This window comes from Ovis aries, chromosome 7, assembly GCF_016772045.2.
Source record: "Ovis aries strain OAR_USU_Benz2616 breed Rambouillet chromosome 7, ARS-UI_Ramb_v3.0, whole genome shotgun sequence".
Taxonomy (NCBI): domain Eukaryota; kingdom Metazoa; phylum Chordata; class Mammalia; order Artiodactyla; family Bovidae; genus Ovis; species Ovis aries.
This window is the reverse complement of record NC_056060.1, coordinates 26,231,221-26,246,769: the sequence shown is the minus strand read 5'-3', so window position 1 is coordinate 26,246,769 and position 15,549 is coordinate 26,231,221. Positions and strand designations below refer to the sequence as shown.

At 37.7% G+C, this 15,549-nt stretch overlaps 1 protein-coding gene across 1 annotated transcript; it reads left to right on the top strand.

The window, feature by feature from the left end:
• Window positions 1-1,984: 1,984 nt before the first annotated feature.
• Window positions 1,985-6,201, top strand: LOC101108922 (olfactory receptor 4F3/4F16/4F29-like). The gene has a single exon (XM_060418509.1). The coding sequence runs from the start codon at window positions 3,620-3,622 to the stop codon at window positions 4,589-4,591; it is 972 nt and encodes a 323-aa protein (XP_060274492.1). The 5' UTR covers window positions 1,985-3,619; the 3' UTR covers window positions 4,592-6,201.
• Window positions 6,202-15,549: the final 9,348 nt, after the last annotated feature.

Genomic DNA, 15,549 nt, shown 5'->3' with positions numbered 1-15,549 from the left:
AAAGAGAAAGGAATGGATCCATGGCAAATGCATTAAATTACAAAAAGAAATTCTGACATAGTTCACTCATTTAAAAAGTACCCAAAACTGTATGACTGGGTATTTAATTTCAAGATTAATGGACACTTGTTATTTAACAAATTTGTTTTGAGAGTATATCGTTACAAGTAAAATTGAAATCACTCATCCTATCAGATTCCTCTCTTTTCCTCCTCAGAGAAAATCACTATTCTGACATTGTTGGATAGCATTCTTGTTCAAACTTTCTATTGCATCCATATATATTTATATTCAATAATGTTTTGAAAAATATAAAATGATATTTATATTAGTATATAATTTTATGTTTTTCATTCAATATAAAATATTTGAGTTTTTCATGATGATAAATATAAATCTGGTTTATTTACTTTCCAAATAATTCATTTCATTTCACTGTATTAACTTACAATTTACTTATATATAACCTCATTGTGGATATATATATATATTACTCCCTTTACCAGAGACATTAAAGAAGAGAAATTAATTAGATTTGATGACAAATATTGTCTCACATTCCCAGTTCTGAAAGACATTCATTTTCTCCATTCTACAAATGGGAAAAGGGGTCAGATATGAAATGTATGTTATCAAAGTCACCAAGTATTAGGTGACAGAAGGTGAAATATAATTTTTCAGATATTAAATCCTATACTCATTTCATTATCCCATGCAGCTTCTTTTAAAAATAATAGAAACAGTTGTTATAGAATATGATAAGAGCTAAATTAAGAGGAACTCAAAGAATAATGAAATCATGTAATCAGTCTATTTAATACAAAGTCCCAAATGGAGTCTCTTGTCCCTGATTCCACATTGAGATTGATGATTAACTTCAATATACTTTGACTAGAATGAGGCACTCAAGCATTTTACTGAAGACCTGTTAATTCCTCTAGGTACTGTGGTGCTTATAAAGAAATATAGTGGTAGAATAGCCCTATAATTTATTGAGGGAGTAAAAAGAAAATATTAGAAGCAGAAAACTACTCAGGTTGGAGGAATTAAGAATGATTTCTTAAGGAGGTAGAAACTGAATACAGGCAACTTTATGGAGACTTTTGAGTGGTTAGGTGATAATGATCCTCTTATGGTGTCTGAGGCCCCTTAGGAGATAGAGAGGTTGAGTAGAACAAATTAAGCTGGCATTTTTTATCATGAGTTCATCCAAAAAACCTTATGTTCCAAATAAGAGTACTTTCTTGGACAAGTAGAGTAAGAACAAATGTTTTAGCAAGCTTCCAAGTTTCCCAGGACACTGAGGTACATTAATTAGTGACACAAAGTTGTTGTAGGTAATTAATCATGAAGACCAAGGCAGCAGTTACCAGCTTGATAATAAATGACTGTCATCAGCTATAATAGGGGCTTATCTTTCCTCAACAGTTTCTACTATCACTCTGTCACATGTTTTTGTTGAAACTGTATCCTCAGAAAGTTAAGATTAAGGAAAAAATAAACAGAGAATAGGACTGATCTTGGAGTCAGTAGATTTGGGTTTTAGCATAAGTGCTAACACTAAGTAAACTTATGGTTTGGATCAAGTTATTTTACATATTTAGGCATTTATTTCCACATCTATAATGACTAAGGATTTTAATAAATAAAGGATATTGATTTTATCAATAGTTCTGAAGGAGGAAACAGAACAGGCTTTATCTTGAAATCAGAACTCCATCTTGGGCCGGACTGTGGACTTTGAGCTATATGCCCAGTATCTATGGAAACGACATACCAACTGGAAAACCAGACCCCCCACCCACCCAGATGGAAGAACCCCAGGGCTCTCTGTCACTAAAAGAATACCCTAATTATCCGTGTAACAGAATAGAGTCATACATTCTATTATGCTTATTGGGGTATAACCACAGGCCTATTAATAATTGTCCACTGTTAACTACCTAGGCTTAAGGCAAATGAATCATAGGTTAACTTTGATTGTCAGGGAATTTGGGGAGGTGGGTTTGTGCATATACAGTCAGGGTATATAAGGTTTTCACAAAAACTGATCGGGGTCCTTGGCTAAGAGGAGATTCTACCTTGGGCCCACCGGTGGATAAACTGGACTCCACTATCTGCATTGTCCTTCTGAGTGAGTTTGTTTCCCAGAATGCGTGGCTACAACAGTTCCTAAAGTTGATCTCATTGAGTTCACTAGTCTCTTTCACTAGATTGAAAACTTTAATTTTAATCCTATTCCTTATTTTCATTTTTCTTTATGCAGAATTTTGTTTTTCCTAAATTCCCCAACTCATAACTGTGTTCCTTCTTTCTTCACATAATCAGTCTCTAACCAGAGTAAATACATATAATTTACCTTTTCAGCAAATCTATATTTGTGATTCTAAGTTTTTGGTTCATTGCAATGAAGAAGACAAATATGGTCCATAATTTCATGTAGCTTGCAGCCTAGTTGGGAAAGAGAAACAAATAATAAATTACATTTGTGGTGTTATTACTAATATATACAGTGTTCTTTGAGAGCAAAGGAATTAAACTTGTAGAAGATAGTTTACTTAATATAATTAATAGGATATAAATGTTATAGTCTTTATAATTATTTACTGAAGTATATTTTGTGATATGAAAGTTTGATAGTCCCTGTGGGTCAATATTTTTTGTTTTATTATTCATTCACTCCACAGTATTGAGTGCTATCAGGGCAGTTGAAATAAATAGAAGCATAACACTTACTGAATGCTTAATACTGCCATATGATTAATATACATTAATTATTTTACTAATTATGATTCCATAGATAAATAAAATGAGGCTCAAAGAGTTTAAGTAACTCACCCAAGATAAAGCTGTCAGTGACTGAACATTATATATGTCTATATCTTTGTAATCTAAATCCAGAAATATTATTTTCTTTTCTAAGCTAGGATATATCTCTAAATAAGAATACATAATTACAAAATAATGTGATAAGACCTTATATCAAGACTTGTACAAACTGGATTTCACTGTGTTACACATTTCATAGCTTTAAAATTTCAAATCATGTTCTAAGTACACTAAAGCAGTGTTTCTCAAATTACCTTTGTTGAAGGATTTTTCTTTAGTCCATAGTCTTTCATGGACTATTTCTTTGGGAAACAAACAAAATCAGAAACATGACTGTCACTGTAACGTCAGATTGCTAAAGAAGTTTCTAAATACTCATAAATTCTGTACCTCAACGAGCAAACTAGAAAGACAGTTTATGGACTTGCACTTCCCTGTATGCACCTCTTACTTCAGTGGAACTGGGGTCATAACATGATATTTTTAAATGCAAAATTAAAAGTTTTGGGGTTGACTTCCTCTTACTCATGCTGACCATCTTGTATGTCATGACTAATATTAGGGCATCAACCCTGACAGGAAGCAGAAGGTATTAACTGCAGAGACAAGTTGGTGATAAGAACAACCTCACATAAGAACATCTAATTTTTCTGTGTGATGACACTTATAGGCCATAAGTATACTAGGTCAGTTTTAATGCTAAAGTTGAAATAAGCTGTACAAGTTTGACCTTTTTTTCTTCAGCATTATATAATTTACACTTGCTCCTTTTGTCCTCCTTCAGATAGCAATGCTAACAAAGTCCATGGATGGAACAAATCAGTCTGTGGTATCAGAGTTTCTGTTCCTGGGACTCACCAACTCCTGGGAAATACAACTTCTCCTCTTTGTGTTCTCCTCCACATTTTATGTGGCAAGCATGATGGGAAACTCCCTCATTATACTCACTGTGACTTGTGACCCTCACTTACACTGTCCCATGTACTTTCTGTTAGCCAATATCTCCTTCATTGACCTAGGAGTTTCTTCTGTCACTTCTCCCAAGATGATATATGACCTTTTCAGAAAACATAAAGTCATCTCCTTTGGAGGCTGCATTGCTCAGATCTTCTTCATCCATGTCATCGGTGGGGTGGAGATGGTGCTGCTCATTGCCATGGCCTTTGACAGATATGTTGCCATATGTAAGCCTCTCCATTATCTGACCATCATGAGCCCAAGGATGTGTGTTTTCTTTATAGTGGCTGCCTGGATTATTGGCCTTATCCACTCCATGGTTCAACTAGCTTTTGTGGTAAAATTACCCTTCTGTGGCCCTAATGTGTTAGATACTTTTTACTGTGACCTTCCTCGGTTCATCAAACTTGCCTGCATAGACACATACCAACTAGAGTCCATGATCAGAGCCAACAGTGGATTCATCTCTGTTGGCTCCTTCTTCATTCTGATCATTTCCTACGTTATCATCATTCTCACTGTTCAGAAACAGTCTTCAGCAGGTTCATCCAAGGCTCTGTCCACACTTTCAGCTCACATCACTGTAGTAGTCTTGTTCTTTGGTCCTTTGATATTTTTCTACACGTGGCCATCTCCCTCTATACCCCTGGATAAGTTTCTGGCCATCTTTGATGCAGTTCTCACTCCTTTCCTGAATCCACTCATTTACACACTCAGGAATCAAGAAATGAAGGTTGCAATGAGGAGGGTATGCAGAGAGCTAGTGAGTTATAGAAAGATCTCTTTGGTGATGCTTGTATTGTGAAGAGCTTTTGTTGATTACTGATGTTAATTATTGGTGGCCAAACTCAAGAGAAAATCTTTTCTTCATCCTACTTTGATTTTCTAAGCACACCAATGTAGAATCTATTTTGTCTTTCACTTAGAAGGGAGGGACATTCACTTCTGAAAAGAGAAAAGAAATTACATATGAAGTATTTTCAAAGTTTACAGTAATCTTGAGCCTCAGTTCCTAAGGAATAATATTTATATGGAGTAATTTTTACACATACAAAACATGGAATCCTTCTTTAAGGCCTTTGAACAGGAGAATCTGTCTTTTTGTAACAGAAGCATGTCTCACAGAGATATTTAGATAGCATTACCAACTCAATGAACATGAATTTGAGCAAATTCTGGAAGACAGTGGAGGGCAGAGGAGCCTGATACAGTCTATGGAGTGGCAAAGAATCAGACACAACTTAGTGATTGAACAACATGTCTCACAGATAGGAATTCCTATCAGCACCTAATGGGAGACTCACTAAGTGAGAACTGAACTGAGTCTTCATATTGGATGCTGTAGCTTGCCCACATTTGCCCCCTCCTTTGGCTCTCTTCCAGGGTTGTGCAAAGAGGGCAGAATCTTCAAGAGCAAGCACACAGAATCTTTGAGAACATGCATGTATGAGGTCGCACATCTCCAGTAGAAGCCATGGGAGTTATTCTTGGAAGAAAAAGAGCTGGGAAACACCACAGTTTTTCTCTGTAATTAGCATTTTGCTACTCAACCCCATTAGATTGTCATTTCCCTTTTCTTAAATTCTTTCTTTTCATTTTTTCTTCAGTCACTTATGGTCTTTGGGCTAGGAAAAACTTTTTCTTCTTTCCCTCTCCTTTCTTAGACTTCCCTCTCTTTCTTCCTGTACCATTATTCCTCCTCCTTTTCCTACTTTTCTGCATTGCCTGCTCTGTTCCCTTTTAACTTCCCTTACTTCTACCCTTTCCAATTACTCTATTGTATTATTATGAGTTGCCTACTCAACAGTTTCACACCTTCAAGAACTCTTTGGTCACAGAAGTTCAGCTGTGGTGTTTGAGTAAGGGGGAAATAGCTAAATGGCAAGAGTAGGGGCCTCCCAGGTGGCTTAGTGGTAAAGAATCTTCCTGCAATGCAGGAGATCCAGGTTCGATCCCTCTTGGGTGGGGAAGAGCCCACAGAGGAGGAAATGGTAGCCCACTCTAATATTCTTACCTGGAAAATCCCGTGGACAGAGGAGCTTGGCAGGGTCACAAAGGGTCAGACGTAACTGAAGCGACTTAGCATAGATGCACAATAAATAATATTGCATTTATTATAGTATATACCACATGCCATCTTCGTAAGAAACCGAAATAAAGTTTTACATAACAATATGCACTTAGGGGGGAAATTTGCTTTCTTCTCTTCAATTAAAAGCCTTTTTTTTTTTTTAATAAGAGACTTTGTGAACTAGGCTCTGTGCTAGGAAAATTACACAGAAGATGGATAATAACATTCACTGCTTCTAGTTAAAAAAAAAAAAGAACTTCTCAAGATAAATTTATGTCATTCTAACAGAGAAAACTAACTCCTAGTTTTCCTTTAATGTGATATTTTAGTAAAACATTCCTAAATTTAAAGAAGCCTAAAAACCTGAGTTGTGTAAACTTTGCCAAAATTATTTAAACACATTCATTGCATTGTTTCAGACTGATTATTCAAAATTATGTATATATATATATTTTACATATAAAATCTATCATATACAATCATTTTAGTAAGTCAGCAAGCTCATGAGAAAAACCCTCAACAGCCTACACACATTCTATTCACACCTTCTTACACATGGTAAATGTTAAAGTAGCAAAAATGAACGTGCTCAGTAATTTGATAAAATGATATAGTATATTAAGACATACATAAAAGTCACACATGTGAAGACACACACACACACCCTGACCAGTGTTTCAATATTCAATCTTACTTAAAAATTACCCAAAGAATATCCATTAAATACCGTATTTATTACTAAACCAAGGTCTTAAAATTGCTAAGGATATTAAATGTCAAGTTTAACTGGATACACCACAGAACTCTTAGAAGTATTGCTGAAATTGGTTAATCATTTAGTTTTGTATTTTTTTTAATTTTAAATTCTTATTTTACAGTCTATACTGATAAGGTCAGGGACAAGACCTATAGCTGCTTTATAAAAAATATTATCAAATCAGTCTGAATTGTCCAAGAATATATTTTGATTGTGTGAATCTGGATAGTATAAAAACACTGTTGAACTAGTGATTTCTTATGAAAATTTTTTTCTAAAAAGGCTAACAAATTTAATGTAGTAATTTCAGTTCAGTTCAGTTCAGCCACTGAGTCATGTCTGACTCTTTGCAACCCCGTGGGCTGCAGCACACCAGGCTTCCTTGTCCATCACCAAGTCCCAGAGACTGTGCAAACTCATGTCCATCATGTAGGTGATGCCATCCAACCATTTCATCCTCTATCATCCCCTCTCCTCCTGCCTTCAATTTTTCCCAGCATCCAGGTCTTTTCCAGTGAGTCAGTATTTCACATCAGGTGACCAAAGTATTGGAGCTTCAGCTTCAGCATCAGTCCTTGCAATGAATATCTAGGACTGATTTCATTTAGGATTGATTGGTTTGATCTCTTTGTAGTCAGAGGGGCTCTCAAAAGTCTTCTCCAGCACAACAGATCAAAAGCATCAATTCTTCAGTGCTCATCTTTCTTTATGGTCCAACTCTCACATCCATACATGACACACGAAAGCAGCAGTGGCCACTCAGTGATCAATGTAACACACTGAAAACTATCTTTCAGATGAAGCCTTGCCCATGTAACTGTAGCCCAGGCAGCATAGATAAGGCTTATAAAGAAGCAGTGTAGAGGGCAAGGAACCAGGAATTTCACTGGAAGCACATGAGAAAACTATTGTATTGCAGGTCAGTGACTGTTGTGGCTGATAACTCAGGCCTTGTAGAACTGGATGGTGGGTAAAATTCTTCAGTTTATACAAGGCTCCTATTCCAGCTGCTGCTGAAGGTTTATTTCTCTTATTTGAGCATCTCATGAGGTTGTTTAGCTGTTCTTCAACAGCAGGAAGAACAGATTCTCAGAATTTAATTTAGAGGCAAGGGATAAAAATTGATGTCAAGGAGGTTCAAATAAGGAGGTTGCCAGTATTCTTCAAGAGAATATTCACCAGAGAAAATCAAGATGACAGAGTAGGAATGATCTTCTCCTGTGAGGACACCAAAATTACAACTCACTGCTGAAGAACCATCAAGTGAATGTTGGATCCCACCAAAAAGGATACCCTACATCCAAGGGCAAAGGTGAAACCCCAGCAAGTTGGTAGGAGAAGTGAAATTACATTTAGAATCAAGCCTCATATCCACCAGAGACGCTCAGAAGGCTCAAACAAAACCTTGTGCACACCAGGAGACCCCACAGAGACTGAGCCAGACAGGCCTTTGAGTCTCTGAGTATCTACTGTGGAGGTACAGGTCAGCAGTGGCCTGCCCCAGGGGCAGGAGCTCTGGATGCAGAAGACCTGGGTGTGGCAAAAGCCCTCTTGGAAGAGGTCACCATTAACCTCATCAAGAAGTGGCAAGCATACACAGAAGAACTATACAGAAAAGATCTTCATGACTCAGATAATAATAATGGTGTGCTTACTCACCTAGAGCTAGACATCCTAAAATGCAAAGTCAAGTGGGCCTTAGGAAGCATCACTATGAACAAAGCTAGTGGAGGTGATGGAATTCCAGTTGAGGTATTCCAAATCCTAAAAGACAATGCTGTGTGCTTGGGGCTGGTACATGGTGATGACCCAGAGAGATGTTATGGGGAGGGAAGTGGGAGGGGGGGTTCATGTTTGGGAACGCATATACATCCGTGCTGGATTCATGTCAATTTATGGCAAAACCTATACAGTATTGTAAAGTAAAATAAAGTAAAAAACAAAAAACAAAAAAACTACAGTTCATGTTCAAAGAAACATTTTAGTTGAGACTTGTCTTTACATGGTTTTTCATCTTCTACAGACATTATTTAAATAACAATGATGATAATAACAATAATGAGATAAAATGTATTGAGTGTTTATTATACACCATTCCATAGGTTAATATCTTTTTATACATAATCACATATAAATGTCACAACAATTGAATGTTGAGTGAATGTAATCAAATTGTTCAGGTATTGAAATCAGGTAAGTTGAAAAACCAGGAGTTGATCTATGCAATTCAGATTGCAAAGTGGAGCTTCTTAATATATAGTACAAACTGAAATATGTGTCTTATTTAAGATAAAATCTAACAATAGTTCAAAGCAATGCCTCAGTTTTAAACTCATATTTGTCTTTCAATGTACACTTGAAAAATGTGATGGGAAACCTGGGACACTAAATGTCATATTTTGGTTGAACAGCAGATTTTATATCCACAACTAAATAAATGACTTATTTAGTAAAAAAAAAAAAAAAAAAAAGACAATGCTGTGAAACTGCTGCACTCAATATGAGAGCAAATTTGGAAAATTCAGCAGTGGCCACAGGACTGCAAAAGGTCAATTTTCATTCCAATCCCAAAGAAAGGCAATGCCAAAGAATGCTGAGCTACCACACAATTGCATTCATCTCACATGCTAGTAAAGAAATGCTCAAAATTCTCCAAGCCAGGCTTCAACAGTATGTGAACCATGAACTTCCAGTTGTTCAAGTTGGATTTAGAAAAGGCAGAAGAAACAGAGATCAAATTGCCAACATCCACTGGATCACCGAAAAAGCAAGATAGTTCCAGAAAAACATCTACTGCTGCTTCATTGACTATGCTAAAGCCTTTGTGTGGATCACAACAAACTGTGGAAAATTCTGAAAGAGATGGGAATACCAGACCACCTAACCTGCCTCTTGAGAAATCTGTATGTGGGTCAGGAAGCAACAGTTAGAACCGGACATGGAACAACAGACTGGTTCCAAACAGGAAAAGGAGTACGTCAAGGCTGTATAATGTCATCCTGCTTATTTAACTTATGTGCAGAGTACATTATGAGAAACATTGGGCTGGATGAAGCACAAGCTAGAATCAAGATTGCCAGGAGAAATATCAATAACCTCAGATATGCAGATGACACCACCCTTATGGAAGAAAGCAAAGAACTAAAGAGCCTCTTGATGAAAGTGAAGGAAGAGAGTAAAAAAAGCTCTGTAATTTCCTTACTGTACATAAGGGTTTACTGTAATTTCCTCATTGTACCTCATTGCCTCTGTAATGACCTTATTTCCAAATAACCTCACATTCTAAAGTACTGCAGAGAAGGCAATGGCAACCCACTCCAGTACTCTTGCCTGGAAAATCCCATGGACAGAGGAGCCTGTTGGACTACAGTCCATGGGGTCATGAAGAGTCAGACACAACTGAGCGAGTTCACTTTGACGCGTTGGAAAAGGAAATGGCAACCCACTCCAGTATTCTTACCTGGAGAATCCCAGGGCCAGAGGAGCCTGGTGGGCTGCTATCTATGGGGTCTCACAGAGTTGGACATGACTGACATGACTAATTAGCAGCAGCAGCAGCTAAAGTACTGGGGGTTGAACTTCAGCAAATGAATTTTGAGGGAAGACAGTCCAACCCATGACAGATCCTCACCATCTCAGTTCAGTTCAGTTCAGTCACTCAGTCATGTCCGACTCTTTGCGACCCCATGAACTGCAGCATGCCAGGCCTCCCTGTCCATCACCAACTCCTGGAGTTCACTCAAACTCATGTCCATCGAGTCGGTGATGCCATCCAGCCATCTCATCTTCTATCGTCCCCTTCTCCTTCTGCCCCCAATCCCTCCCAGCGTCAGGGTCTTTTACAATGAGTCAGCTCTTTGCATGAGGTAGCCAAAGTATTGGAGGTTCAGCTTCAGCATCAGTCTTTCCATTGAACACCCAGGACTGATCTCCTTTAGGATGGACTGGTTGGATTTCCTTGCAGTCCAAGGGACTCTCAAGAGTCTTCTCCAACAACACAGTTCAAAAGCATCAGTTCTTCAGCACTCAGCTTTCTTCACAGTCCAACCCTCACATCCGTACACGACCGCTGGAAAAACCATAGCTTTGACTAGACGGACATTTGTTGGCAAAGTAATATCTCTGCTTTTCAACCATCTCAGTAGAGATTGCCAAATGTCCAGATTATGAAATGAAATTCACAATCTATGTTACCACCAGTGTGGAATAATCTATCAGCCCTGTATAAACCAGGACTGGAACCAAACTTGGCCAAGACCCCAAAACAAACAAATCAACAGCAAAAAAACTACCAAAGCAGAAAGCAAAACAGAGATCAGTGTCTGTGAAGGTAAACTTCACTCTGCTTCAGATCCACTCTGGAAACTAGGAAGAGACGTGTCTGGGCTTAAATGTCCCTATAAGGGCATTGTTCTGGAAATAAAATATATTGACTTCAGAAGATGTGTCCACTTGGATATCTTGATGAGCCTCCAAAATGATCAAATCATCATTTTCAAGAAGTTAAAAACATGATTCATATAAATTATTTATTTAACTCACTAATGAGAGAACAACAAAATTGAAAGCTGATTGCAATCAAGTGTTTTTCATTTGTATTGAAGTATTGTTGATTTATAATGTTGCATTAGTTTCTGCTGTACAGCAAATGAATCAATTATACATGCATATATATATATTTCCACTCTTTTTTAGATTGTTTTCCCATATAAGCCATTACAGTTTTCTGTGCTGTACAGTAGATCATTATTGTCTATTTTATTTGATATATAGTATTTTTTTTATATGTAGTAGTGTATATATGTCAGTCCCAGTCTCCCAATTTGTCCTTCCTCTCTTTCCCCATTGGTAACCACGAGTTTGTTTTCTATATCTGTAATTCTATTTCTGTTTTGTAAATAAGTGCACTTGTATCCTTTTTTAGATTCCATATGTAAAAGATATACGATATCTGCCTTTAAGTTCCTAAGAGTGAATGAATCCTGCCTGTAAATGGCCTTCATATGTCTTGATTTCACTAGTTCTATGATTATGACCTGTGCCATAATTGGGCTGAAACACGGTTACCACTTTAGAAATTTATTTTTCTCTTGCCAGTGATTTAATTTTTTTATTTTTCAAACATGCCATAGGCCCATAGAACATACTAGCACTTCAATGTACCCAAGTTTGCATACTGGTTCCATACATTAATTATTTAGCAAATTTCTTGTTTTTCTTCTTCCAGTTTTATTCTTTATTTATTCTAGATATAATTTACATAAAGCACGGTATAAGTTTAAGGTATATAGCACAAAGATTTGACCTACATATATGGTGAAACAATTGTCACAATAAGTTTAGTGAATATCCATCATCTCATAAATACAAAATTGAAGCAGTAGAACAATTTTTCCTTATGATCAGAATTCTAAGGATTTGCTCTCTTAATAATTTTCACATATAACACAGAAAAGCATTAATTATATTTATCATGTACTTTATGATCTATAGTACTTATCGATCCTATAAGGGGAAGTTTGTACCTTTTGACTGCTTTCATCAATTTTCCCCTCCTCTTACTCCTCACCTCTGGTAACCACAAATCTGATCTGTTTTTCTATGATTTTTTTTTTTGAAATAAAATTGACTTACAACACAATATCAGATCATATGAGAAACAGTGGTTAGATATTTCTTTAATTCACTGCAATTAGTTATGCTATCTCACTATAAAAAGATATTACATAGTTATTGATTATATTCACCCCACAGTGTATTTCATATCTGTGACATTTATTTTCCAATTGGAAGTTTGTACCTTCTTAATTTTCCTCACCTGAACTAAATATAGAGCTACCATATGCCACTCTTAGGCCCATGTATCTTTTCAAATCGTGGTTTTCTCTGAATATATGCCCCATTCAAAAAGATACATGCATCACAGTGTTCGTTACAGCACTATTTATAATAGCCAAGACATGGAAGCAACCTAAAGGACCATCAGCAGAAGAATCAATAATGCACATGTGGTATATATAATGCAGTGGAATATGATTCAGTCATAAAAGCACCAAGTAATGCCATTTAAATTTATTTTCGTGCCTAGTGTGAGAGAGTAGTCCAGTCTGATTCTTTGCATATAATTGTCTTGCTTTCCAGGGCTTCCCAGGTGGCACTAAGGAAGATTCTTTGGAGAAGGGAATGGTTACCTACTCTAGTATTCTTGCCTGGAAAATTTCATGGATAGAGGAATCTGGTGGGCTACAGTACATAGCATCACAATGAGTCGGACACAACTGAACGACTAACACTTTTTCTCTTTATAGTTGAATTACAATGTTTTGGTAGTTTCAGGTGTACAGCAAAGTAATTCAATTATATGTAAACATGTATATATTCTTTTTCAAATTATTTTCCCATTTAGGTTGTTACAGACTCAGTAGAGTACCCTGTGCTATACAATAGGTCCTTGTTGGTTATCCATTTTAAGTATAGCAGTGTGTGCATGTCAATCCCAAACTCCCTAACTATCCCTTCTAGAAGTGAAAAGTGAAAGTGTTAGTCATTTAGTTGTGTGCAACTCTTTGCTACCTCATGGACTGTAGCTCACCAGGCTCTTCTGTCCACGGAATTATCCAGCCAAGAATATTGGAGTGGGTTGCCATTTCCTTCGCCAGGGGATCTTTCTGACCCAGGGATCAAACCTGGGTCTCCTGCACTGCAAGCATTTACCATTTGAGCTGCCAGGCTGGGGAGCCTTATTTTGACTTAAATCGTCTTATTTTATTTCTCAGCTTTATATCCGTGTATTAGCAGTTTTTGTGTGTGTACTATCTTGTATTTTTCAAATTTGCTGAGCTCTAACAATTCTTGTAGCTACCCCAGTCCGAGGTCAGGGGCGGCAGCCAGGTGGAGCTACCCCACGTCCAAGGAGCAGTGGCTGCGCAGGCGCAGGAGGGCCTAGAGGAGCTATTCCATGTTCAAGGTCAGGAGGGGCGGTGGTGAGGAGATACCCCTTGTCCAAGGTAAGGAGCAGCGGCTGCACTTTGCTGGAGCAGCTGTGAAGAGATAACCCATGTCCAAGGTAAGAGAAACCAAAGTAAGATGGTAGGTGTTGCAAGAGGGCCTCAGAGGGCAAACACACTGAAATCATACTCTCAGAAAACTAGTCAATCTAATCACACTAGGACCACAGCCTTCTCTAACTCAATGAAACTAAGCCATGCCCATGAGGCTGCCCAAGACAGGCGGGTCATGGTGGAGAGGTCTGACAGAATGTGGTCCACTGGAGAAGGGAATGGGAAACCACTTCAGTATTCTTGCCTTGAGAACCCCATGAACAGTATGAAAAGGCAAAATGATAGGATACTGAAAGAGGAACTCCCCAGGTCAGTAGGTGCCCAATATGCTACAGGAGATCAGCAGAGAAATAACTCCTGAAAGAATGAAGGGATGAAGCCAAAGCAAAAACAATACCCAGCTGTGGACATGACTGGTGCTATAAAGGTTTGATGCTATAAAGAGCAATATTGCATAGGAACCTGGAATGTTAGGTCCATGAATCAAGACAAATTGGGAGTGGTCAAACAGGAGATGGCAAGAGTGAACGTTGACATTCTAGGAATCAGCGAACTAAAATGGACTGGAATGGGTGAATTTAACTCAGATGACCATTATGTCTAATACTGCGGGCAGGAATCCCTTAGAAGAAATGGAGTAGCCATCATGGTCAACAAAAGAGTCCAAAATGCAGTACTTGGATGCAATCTCAAAAACAACAGAATGACCTCTGTTCATTTCCAAGGCAAACCATTCAATATCACGGTGATCCAAGCCTATCCCCCAACGATTAACGCTGAAGAAGCTGAAGTTGAACGGTTCTATGAAGACCTACAAGACCTTTTAGAACTAACACCCAAAGAAGATGTCCTTTTCATTATAGGGGACTGGAATGCAAAAGTAGGAAGTCAAGAAACACCTGGAGTAACAGGCAAATTTGGCCTTGGAGTACAGAATGAAGCAGGGCAAAGACTAATAGAGTTTTGCCAAGAGAACACACTGGTCATAGCAAACACCCTCTTCCAACAACACAAGAGAAGACTCTACACATGGACATCACCAGATGGTCAACACTGAAATCAGATTGATTATATTCTTTGCAGCCCAAGATGGAGAAGCTCTATACAGTCAGCAAAAACAAGACCAGGAGCTGACTGTGGCTTAGATCATGAACTCCTTATTGCCAAATTCAGACTTAAATTGAAGAAAGTAGGGAAAAGCACTAGACCATTCAGGTATGACCTAAATCAAATCCCTTATGGTTATAAAGTGGAAGTGAGAAGTAGATTTAAGGGACTAGTTCTGATAGATAGAGTGCCTGATGAACTATGGACAGAGGTTCGTGACATTGTAAATGATTTGGTCCTTTGTAAAAGTGACTTTTTATACTGTGAGTTTATATATGCTGCCTTTAGGATAGAAGGCAAGATATATTGTTCACTGGCTTAAGATATGTAGTGCACCAAATAGGAAGCATCCTAAATTTGAAAGTTGTTCACCTCCCAGTTGATAGAAATCTGACCATTAACTAGTCCATTCTGCCACTCCATCAATGAGATGCTTCTGGTAAGTGTAGTAAATTCCATGCGTGTAAGCTTATTATCACACTTCATTTCCTATAAAATTATGTCCAGAGCCAAAGTTGCATAGGACATCATAGGAACAGCTAAGGCAGAAAGGTATTCTGTAAGTCCACAAATGGTAGTGCTAGCAGAAGCACCACATTTGGGAAAGAAAAATCAGCACAGTGTGGAGACAAATCTTTAATACTTGCAGGAAAGGTAGACAGTGAGTCTATGGAGAGTATGATGAGGTGTGGCACCATACAGGGAAGCTTTACATCTGCATGGGAAGTTTTGGCACTCAACAATATAGATTACCCATAGTGAGAGGG

Coding starts and splice junctions, on each gene's coding strand:
- LOC101108922 (XM_060418509.1), top strand. CDS start 3,620: ATGCTAACAAAGTCCATGGATGGAACAAATCAGTCTGTGGTATCAGAG.